Source organism: Achroia grisella, unplaced genomic scaffold (assembly GCF_030625045.1).
Source record: "Achroia grisella isolate CSIRO2021 unplaced genomic scaffold, CSIRO_AGI_Agris_v1 utg660, whole genome shotgun sequence".
Classification (NCBI taxonomy): Eukaryota; Metazoa; Arthropoda; class Insecta; order Lepidoptera; family Pyralidae; genus Achroia; species Achroia grisella.
Genome location: NW_026712984.1, coordinates 276,373 through 287,145, shown reverse-complemented (window position 1 = coordinate 287,145; position 10,773 = coordinate 276,373). Strand labels below are relative to the sequence as shown.

At 38.0% G+C, this 10,773-nt stretch overlaps 1 protein-coding gene across 1 annotated transcript in view; it reads left to right on the top strand.

The window, feature by feature from the left end:
- Positions 1-8,529: 8,529 nt before the first annotated feature.
- The window catches only part of LOC131849598 (facilitated trehalose transporter Tret1-like), a 37,703-nt gene continuing 35,459 nt past the window's right edge, over positions 8,530-10,773 (top strand). Inside the window, exon 1 of the mRNA XM_059199702.1 lies at positions 8,530-8,650. Coding sequence (XP_059055685.1) covers positions 8,578-8,650 — 73 coding nt within the window. The 5' untranslated portion in view covers positions 8,530-8,577. The remainder of the gene's footprint in view (positions 8,651-10,773) is intronic.

The window sequence follows — 10,773 nt, the reverse complement described above, 5'->3', positions numbered from 1 at the left end:
AGTCCGGCTCGACCCACGTAGACGTCAACCGCACACCTACCTCGGGGAAGAAACGATGCAGCTCTCTGCCGTCCGCGGAGGATGTCCAACGATCCTGCCATGTCGCAACTATCTCGTCCCATACCCCTCGTTTACGCCTGCTCAACTCCGGTCTGGGCGCGGACTCGCGCTCCTTATCCATCCTACCAGCACGAGTCAACTCCAGGTCTGCAGGCAGGACTCCCCCCAAAACTGGCAGCGCCGCGGTGCTGACACTCCTGTACGCTTTGGTCAGCAGTATCAGCGCCGGACGCTGTAGCCGTAAAAGCACACTACGGACGACGTGAAAGTTCGCCCTCTCGTACCATATAGATGCAGCATAGGTCAACGTGGCGACAAAGGTGCCTTTGTAGAGAATCCGGAGGGCCGGATAGCGAATGCCCCAGGAAGAGGCCGATACTCTCGACATCTTCCCGAAGCATTTGGCCGCTCGTTCTCCAATCGTTGTCGCATGCTGCACGAAAGACAGACTTACATCGATAGTCGCCCCCAGTAGTGGCCGTCGTGATGGACCTGACCGAGCTGTTCCCGAGTTTGATGACCGGGGGCCGCTGGAGCTTTCCCTTAAGGGTCATCGACATCGACTTACCCGGGGAGAACTCCAGCCGGTTTCGGGCACCCCAGTCTATCGCCGGTCGGCTGGTCGCACCGCCCACCGTGAAGGATATCATCCTGTGATCACTAACACTGACACAGTCGTTGACTAACCACCCATCTAATCCTACCCCCCGCGAGGTCAATGTGATGTCTATGTTCGATTCGCCATTAGGGCCGCTGAAGGTTGCCGGTTGGCCATCTCTATTGTGTAGAATGAGGTCCCTACTGAGGATGAGTCCTTCCATTGCACGCCGTCTGTGTTCCGAGTCGTGCCCGCGCCCCGTGTAATGGCGAGCCTCGGAGAACCACAGAGGTGAGTGGGCGTTACAGTCCAGAGCGATGAGGATCCTTCTTCCGCGAAGAACGTCGAATACCTTTTCCAAATGGTGCAGGTGGCGGTCAATGTCGTCACCATATTGGAAGTAGCCGGACACGATGTATAAGTCGGTCTCGGCTACATGTCCTATCACACAATGTTCACTACATAAGTCCCTAACAATCGCGACTTCCATAGACCTAAATACCAAAATACCCGCCTTGGGGTTGTCGCCGACTTGTATGGCCGTAAGAGGACGATCCGCGTCGGCCCAGGCTCTCGCATACTGCTCCTGGACGAGTATGATGTCGAGGCCTAGGTCTTCCGCTATCCGTGGTAGTTCACGAGCCGCCAGCTCCGACCCCCCCAGATTTATTTGACCGATCCCTAAACCTAAAGCGCGATTATGAGCCATATTTCGTGGTTTCTACAGCCCGCTGTTGGGCGTGGATTCTAGCCGGGCATATCCTATCCATCGTTCCGTGCGACGCGGCGTCTTTACGGCCGAATCTATGACACGTTGCGCACCGCCTACTGGCGGATGCGCATTTGTCCCGCGCATGTCCGGCTTCTCCGCACCTTCCGCAGGTGACGACCGAGGCCCGACAGTATTTTGCCGGATGGCCATATTGGTGGCACTTCTGGCAGCAGGTGACGTCTATGTAATCACCTGGAGTGACTACATCCCACCCGATGTAAAGCCGCTCCCGCGCAACCAACACGTCTCTAAGGCCGGCACTGCAACGCACGACCGCCGTGGTGTTTTGGCTATCCCTCCATCCCTTCTTAAAGGCCAGCTCGGCGTTAGCCTTTACCTTCTTGGTGTCCCATTCAGTGCCGCTCAAATTCTGCTCCACTAAACCCCCGACGATATCGTCCCATTGGACATCCGAGGTAAAACCTCTCAGTGCCACCAGTGGCCGCCTCGATTTTGGTTCGGTAACCCGAAGGGTAGCTGGGGCCGCTTTCCTGAGACGCTCCGCCGCCTCCTTATTGGTGGTCTGTACCGCAACGCCGGCGTTACCGACCTTCCTTACCCTCTCCACCTGCACATTAAGGTCTTTGGGCCGAACCGCCTTCTTCAAAACCCTCTTGGTGTCTTCGGCCGTCTTCAGCTCCGGGGCCGCCTCTTCCGTAGGGTAGAACACGAAATTATAGGATATATGGTGCTGCTGCACCGATATATTGCTCTTTTGATTGAGCCGCAACGTGCTTTCGATGTCTGGTTCCTCCATTTCAGTTCCTGCCTGCTATGCTATTTATAAACAAACAAATAACACAAACAAGGACAGCGAACTAAACAATTTACAATATGGAGGACGGAACAATTATTCTGGGGGGAACCTAATCTAGCTAACTTGGCACTAATTATTGAAGGAGGCAACACCGTAATCAGCAGGGATGCCAACCTACAACAACGTACCAACCTATGCTACTAAACGCCAAAGTCAATCTGACACACTGACAGTGACAGATGACTTTGACGTTTGTATGTTGGCACAACGGCAGGCAATATGGCGGCTGTCAGTGCGACAGCCGCAATCACCGACCGCGTGCGGACCACGTTCCTAACCTAAAAATGAGACCACGTGCTAACCAAGTATTTACCGTCGCAATTTGTGAATTTGGGCACTATTTTGGGACCTACTCTAGCTAAAATTATAATGGGGCTTATTCTACAACTCACGATACCGCCTTTTTCGTCCAGGAGTCTTTGCACGCCACTGTGGTCCAATTATAATGTTTAAGTTGATCACAATTTACAGTTTTCACATCACACGCGAACCCGAGGAAAACGCGATAAATAAATATTAATAACGCGCACCTGTTCGTGTAGTGAAGGAAACAATAAAAACAAAAAGAAAATAGAAAATTAACGAGATTTGGGGGAAAAACGAGTTTTCCCGAAAAACAATATGCAATTTAAGCGGAGCGGACACGTCCGTGCGCACTGACGGCCGACACAGAAGTAGACCAGTCGACCTTTCTTCCAGACGTCCAGGATCACGCCTGCCTTAATGCATAGTCCCGGAAGAGAAGAGTCACATCTACGAAAGTGCAAGCTAAGCTGCTGCGTACCTGTCGATGGTACTTCATGTCCGTAGGCTCAGCTCCGTCAGGGCACCGAGCATCCACCTGCGCGCTCATGGATTTGTCCACATTCCTGGTATGACCTGATGGTCATACCAGGATTACCATTGCTGATGCAAATTTAGTGCCGTTAATGATGTAACGGACCATGATGCCGCTAAACCTTCTACATACGTCTTCGATATTACGAACGCACTATGATAGGCCACTTTAATGTTACTTACTACTTACGTTACTTACCCTCTCTGGCTTTGGTGTGCTGCCAAAACCTCCTTAATATCGAAGCGAGGGTTAGAAAATGGTCTAGTTCCGAAGTTCACTATTCATAGCCCTGTACTCCACGCTCCTTTCCAAAACACCATTGCGCATCCCGTTATGATGCTGGTGAAATGAAGTGACCTGGCGAGTACAGCCAAATAATTCAATATGGATACACAGGTACCAAGTAGCTGTGTAAAGATACGTTTCAGTGGTTAGCAGTGAAATTTACAAATAGAATGGTAATGGTCGAGGGTAACAATGGGCGTCATATTATTATACATCATAATAAAGAAAGTGTAACAATCACGGTAGAAAGTGCTGGATTAACGTCCCTGCACCAATAAGTTATTGTAATTAGTTACCTCCTGGATTACGCACAAACATGATTGTTTTATTGTACATTATATTTTTTTGTTTATACTTTCCAAGTGTACTTAGAGAAATAATATGACTTGTATAATGAATATAAATTAATTATAAAAAATTTTGTTGTTTTATTATTAAAACAAAAATTATAGTGATATATTATTTAATTTTTTCCGAGGAAATTCTAGTACAAGTGCAGAATAGTATTTTTTTTAATTATGCATAAAATACATTGTAAATCAATAAAAAAACATTAGTCTATGTGTTTGATACACACACTCATAGAAGTAAGTAGTAGTAGTTGACAATAGAACCTTATAATGATCAAACTTAATTTAAATTAATTATGGTCGAATTTCTGCCATTAGGCGACGACTAGTTAGTATAGTTAAATAGGCAGTTGATCATAAATTTATTCTCGAACTAAATATTTATTTTCTTTGTAGGTATGATAATTAATAATTTAAGTTAATTCTTTATATATTATTATTATTTTTTAACACCATACCCAATTAGTTACCTGAATTTATATTTTATAAATATATAGTGTATCTCTGCGATAAGTCGGAAACTTAATTAATGAATTAAAAGAGACTGTACAATATAAAACAGAACATGTGTGTAGTGTGTGTGACGTGGGCATATGGCGGTGTGGTGGACGCCATTTTATTAGTTCGTATATACATACATAGATCTCATCTCGTCCTATCTAGTGGGAATTTATTTTTGCGATACCTATTAAAATATTTATTTTCAATTTCTTTTGCGTGTATACGGCCCCTTATATTTAGTTGCTTATTCCACCTAGTCCTTTAATCGAGCCCTGGACATAGCAGTCCTACAAAAAAACGTCTAATCTTGTTATTAACACTATAAACGAGAAAGTTTGTGAGTATGGATGTTTGTAACTTTCACGCAAAACTACTGAACGGATTTTAATGGAACTGCAGTAATATAGAATAGCATATAGGTTATAAATTTCATGCGGAGAAAACCGCGGGCACAGCTAGGACTAAAATAATGTAATTCTAATTCCAAACCTCGGATTGTAATTTCCAAACATTGTTGCTTTGGTAACGTCTATTGTACGGACGATACGGAAAGATGAACTTTCAGACTTCCTGTTCCTTACTTTAAGAAAAAATACCTTTTGTACCTCTATTTCAGTATTGTACATGAATTTGCTGCTAGTCGGCAAATTCATGACACTGAAATAGAGATTATTGTTATAATCATATATATAAAATTCTCGTGTCACAGTTTTCGTTCCCATACTTGGCTTGACCGATTCGCATGAAATTTTGTGAGCGTATTGAGTAGGTCTGAGAATCGGCCAACATCTATTTTTCATCCCCTAAATGTTAGGGGTAGTCCACCCCTAAATTTTTATTTATATTAAGGCAAAACGTTTGCCGGGACAGCTAGTATCATATATGTTTTTGTAAAAAAGGGGTACAAAGTTTTAGCTGCACTTATTAATATATATATGTATAGATTCCATGTTATTTCATTAAAAAAATTACCTTAGATAATATTTTTTATTTATTACCCTGCCTTCATTAACCATGCTATATATAACTCTAGGTAATTATTGTTAGAAATAGATAATTAACTAATATATAAATATACCACAAAGATGCTGGTACTTAGATCACAAGGTTGAAATTATTTAAATTATTTGCAGACAATTCATACATACATAATAATAAGGGCCGTTATGGTCTTATTCGTCTCGATTCATGGCTTTATCGTACAAGGCAAGGATTACATGTTCGGTTCCCGTTTAAGGAAAATCGAAAACTTATATGGAGATGTAATGTTTTTTTATAAAAAAAACGGAAAAACTCTAATTAGTGTTTGTTGCTTTTTTATTAACTTGTCAGCTAGAGGCGGTTAACATTTAGATCATTACCTTCAAATTAGCACTAAATGCATACGATACAAAGTAATTTTATAAAAAATCGGATCGGACATTCACTCGCAGACAGCCAATGTTATAAGGTATAACAAAGAAATTTGATTTCAGTTAAATTCTACGCATCAATCATCAATAAATTAGGAAACACTAATTTCAGTGATTAATATCTCTTTTTACACATCTGGTCGCATTTTAATAGTTAAAATTTTGTGTTTGTATTTACAAAATTATGAATTCTAATACCCCTTCTAGGAGTCTTAGGTTATACAACCCCCAAGGGTTATATAATATCTCACTTTGCCATCCTCTTCCTTCTTAACGTATGACGTAATTAAAGATGGTCTCTAAACATACAAACAGACTTTGTAATATAAAATATGTATGTATTTATAGTAAGAGTTTGGAGTTTAGAAGCACATTTCATTAAAACCAAAATAATGTGAATCTGTGATTTTATATTTTTGATACAGATTGCACTGCAAAAAAACACACAGGTTTCATTCTTCTTGTTGTTTATCATCAAAAAGAATGAGCAAAATAAAATTATTTAAAAGAGCACCACGCAAGTTTCTTGCTCGTTCTTCTTGTGATGAGACAGCTTTCCGAATGAGCTGGTAGAAAAAAAAATGTGATGATTATTCAATAGTGCTTAAGTTAAGTTTATTTGAATAAATTATTTTCTATTCTATTTTTAAAAAATGTCTAGTCTCACCAATTTCAGAATTAATCATGGCAAATTAATCCTTCGGAGTAGCAACGTTTTCGAAATATCACAAGTGTTACGTACGATAACGTGAGGTCTGTAGTGCTGTTTATGCATATAGGCGAAGGTTACCACTTACCATCAGGTGGGTAATCAGCTTGATTGCCATTCAAATTTCATAAAAGTGATACAGTTTGTATTAACAGAGTATATTTGCAAAACGCATGTGCAAGCCTCAACAATTATTTATCCTATTATCATAAACTCTAAAGTTTTTTGAGTATGTATGGTTAGATGGAGTCCTTTTACGCAAAAACTACTGAACGGGTTTAAATGAAACTACAGTAATACTCTCTAATCTTAAGTATTAGAATAACACATCTATATATATATAAATGAAATTGGAATGTCTGTTTGTAATATTGAAATAACCGTTTTTTACTACAAGCATATGAATATAAATGTTATTTTGGTTTATGTACCGGACATACACCAAAATAACATTTTCTACAATTTTTGTCTGTCTGTTTGTTCCGGGTAATATCTGAAATGGCTGGACCGATTTTGACGGGACTTTTTTTTAGCAGGTAGCTGATGTAATAAGGATTAACTTAGGCTACTTTTTAGATAAACAAAGTCGCGTGTACTGCTAGTAAGCTATAAATTTCATGCGAGTGAAATCGCGGGCACAGCTATGATAGTATGTACATAAGTGTGCATTTTATTCTTTCTTTACCGAGGTAGTCCTTGTATAAAGTCTGCGTTCGTAACTGTCTCATCTATATCTGCCGCTTGCTTACTAAGATTTTAACCGTTCTAGGATCAGATTAGGCAGTAAACTGTGACATCTTAGACCTCCGGGATGACAACGTATAAGTACATCCGACGTCACATGATAACGTGATAGTGCTATCCATATATATAGGCGAAGGTGAGACTTACCATCCGGTGAGTCATCAGCTTGTTTGCCATTTAAAAATGACCCGTGGAGGTCAACCTGATATGGTAAATTGCTAGCAATGGGATCACTAGACCCTATTACTAATAATCCCCCCCAGCGTTACCAATTAGCAATCGGCATTAAATGCGGTTATATACTTATTAATTATAAACATTGGCGAATAAAAACAAGTTCACAAAACGAATCAATTGAATTAAACAGGTTATAAAATATTCATACATTTTTTCTACTACCTTCATTCGAAAAAATGTTTATAAACAAAAATATGCTAATGAATGCACTACGGTCGAATATGAACCACTCGCTAGTCTATAGTGAACGATTCTTTATATAAATTTATTGTAGTATTAATAATTTGAAAATGTGTCTGTCTGTATGTTTGTACGGATAAATAAGGTGTATTATAAATTGTTACACAAGTTATAGAAGAAATAAATCAATATCTTATATATAAAATTCTCGTGTCACAGTTTTCGTTCCCATATTCCTCCGAAACGGCTTGACCGATTCTCATGAAATTTTGTGAGCGTATTGAGAAGGTCTGAGAATCGTCCAACATCTATTTTTCATCCCCCTAAATGTTAGGGGTAGTCCACCCCTAAATTTTTTATTTTTATTTACGGGCAAAACAACGTTTGCCGAGACAGCTAGTACTATATATATTTTTTATGGATGATAATGAAATGGTGCTCCCGCCTGCGCTAACGGTTTACGCTGGCGGGACACCAGTGGAGGATGATAACATGAACAAGAGGTCAGGTCAGTTAGCCCATCATGACAAATTCAATAGGAATTTACCATGATTTCTAGGGGAAACCGCGTGGAGGTCAGCCTGACAATGTACATTGCTATGAGGTCATGAGCCCACATTAGTAACAATACCTTTTCCCCTCAATATATATATATTATTATTATTTCAAGTAGATATTGTCCTTAGCTTCTCGCCGGGATCAGTACCTTGTATGACAAACACTGTGGTTTATTTTATTATCATACCTTAAAGTAATAAATATATACACTATCAATCGTTAGCACTTTTTTCATTGATGAATAAAAATTATATATATACAAAAATTATATATATTTAAAAAAGTTTTTTAAGTACTTCACTATTGAGAACAATAAAATTGTCTCCAAACGATTCCGTACGTTATGAGAAACAAATCTGTTGATCTTCGATAACGAATAGTGCACCGTAAACACTCGCACGCAGTTTACAATACGCGCGCAATACAACACAACACTCAGTTGGATTAAAGACACCATCGTGTTTGGATGAGAATTCTTTACAAAACATATTGTGGACATCAAAAGTGCATTTAATAATGAATATTATAATATCAAAACTTATGTGGCAAAATGGAACGCGGATCAATCAATATATATTCGCAATTATAAGTGAGTACATATTTATTTTATTTTTTCATCTAAAATAGTGACTAAAACATTGTTTAAGTTGAATAATTAATTACTATTATGTCTATAAATAAAAATTGTATAGTACCTACATGTTAATTTATACGTAATATTGGTTGTCTTATTGTATATAGATTTGTAGTTTAATTTCAGTAACACAATATAAAATATTTGCTACCTACCTATTATTATATTGTATTATTGAAAACCTAATCAATATCTATTGACTGTTTCTTACAAATATATCTTTTTTTTTATTATTTTATAGCATGTGTCGATAGACTAACATGCTCGAATATAATTTATTGAATAAATTTTAATGAACAGACAAAGTAGGTACATATTAAATGCACATTAAATATTTTCAATATACGTATTAAATTTGGTACTGTTATCATAAAATAAAGAGTTCTCTTTTTAAAAACGGTTAATTTGATGAATAAATTACCGGTTTATAATTGAAGTAATTTGTGCCTCAGCACAGGATGTTTAAATATGTAAATTTTTCAAAATCCCGTAAATCGAATTTGTTTGTGATACCTGCTTACTGAGATACCTGATACCTGAGATAATATAAGTTTTAATGCCGGCACTTTATACTTAATAAATTGTCCCATTTACAAACGTGTTTACATAGGTATTGAAATCGATAAATAGGTACTAAGGAGAAATATAGGTACGTATTATTTAAAAAATAATAAATATTTTATACCACAACAGTAATAAACGAGCTGTTTTAGCTCTTGCCTCTAATATTAGTAGAACATAAAAACAAAAAAATATAGTAGATTATTAGAAATTAATGTTTAAATAAATATTCGAAGGTTTGTTTATAAAAAAATTCTAAACTAATTCAGAGTCAATTTAAAATAATACGTATTAGGAATGTGTACTTTTTGATTAACTTTTGATATTTAAGAACGCTAACTATAGTATATTATTTTTTATTGCTTATTTTATTCTAATTTTATAGAACTTGTTTTAACAGGTCTTAATTTTGGGTAATATAAACTTTGGATACATTTTGAAGCAATTATGCGGAATTCTTTAGTATATAGGTACCTAATAATAATAATCTATTTTATTGTTCATAAAAGTTTTATTGACAAAAAGGAGCGATCTTTAAAAATAACGACGGTAAAGATTGTCGACTGCAATAAATTGCAAATTAAACTCGATTCTGTTTGAGCGAATATGTGTTTAGACTATTCTAGTACTAAAACCTTAGCTGGCCTTTACAGCGAAGGAAAATAGAAGCGAGTACACTACATACCCGCGCAAGGACTTATGGAAAGACTTTAGTCTAAAGGCATTGCTAGGGATTTGAACCTGGATCAGAAAAAAAACTATACTTATAGTATAAAGCTGAAGAGTTTGTTTGTTTGTTTGAAAGCGCTTATCTCAGGAAGTACTGGTTCGAATAGAAAAATATTTTTGTGTTGGATAGTCCACTTGTTGAGAAAGGCTTTATATAACATTAAGTTACGACAAATAGAAGCGAAGCATCAGTGAAAAACGTTGCAAAAATGGAGACAATTATTCATATTTGAGGGCTTCCGTTGCGTTCGCTGCGTGAACTAACAGCACAGCTAGTGTTGTATAAAATATATACACAAAATTTTAAATGTTTTGTTATCTGGGCCACAGACTATGGTACATGTGGCTCACACAGCTGGCCAGATAATCTGCTAAGAAAACAATATAAAATTGAATAAGTCAATAAAAGTTTTCAACCGACTTACTTTACTTTATTGCACTTGTAACATTAATAAATAAAGATAATTATACAAAAACTAGCTGTCCCGGCAAACGTTGTTTTGGCGTATGAATAAATAATATTACAAAATAGGGGTTGGTGGTATAAGGGTGAAAATTTAAGGCTGTATTTTTTTTTTTAATAATTTCGGGGTAAGGGAATTGTTAGTAATGTAAACCTCATTTCTAGCAAGGTACCATGTCAGGTTGACCTCCACCCGGTTCCCCCTAGAAACCATCGTGATAAATTCCTGGTAACTAACCTGACCTCATGCTCATCTTATCATCCTCCACTGGAGCCCCGCCAGCGTAAACCGTGTTAGCGCAGGCGGATGAACCATTTCATTATC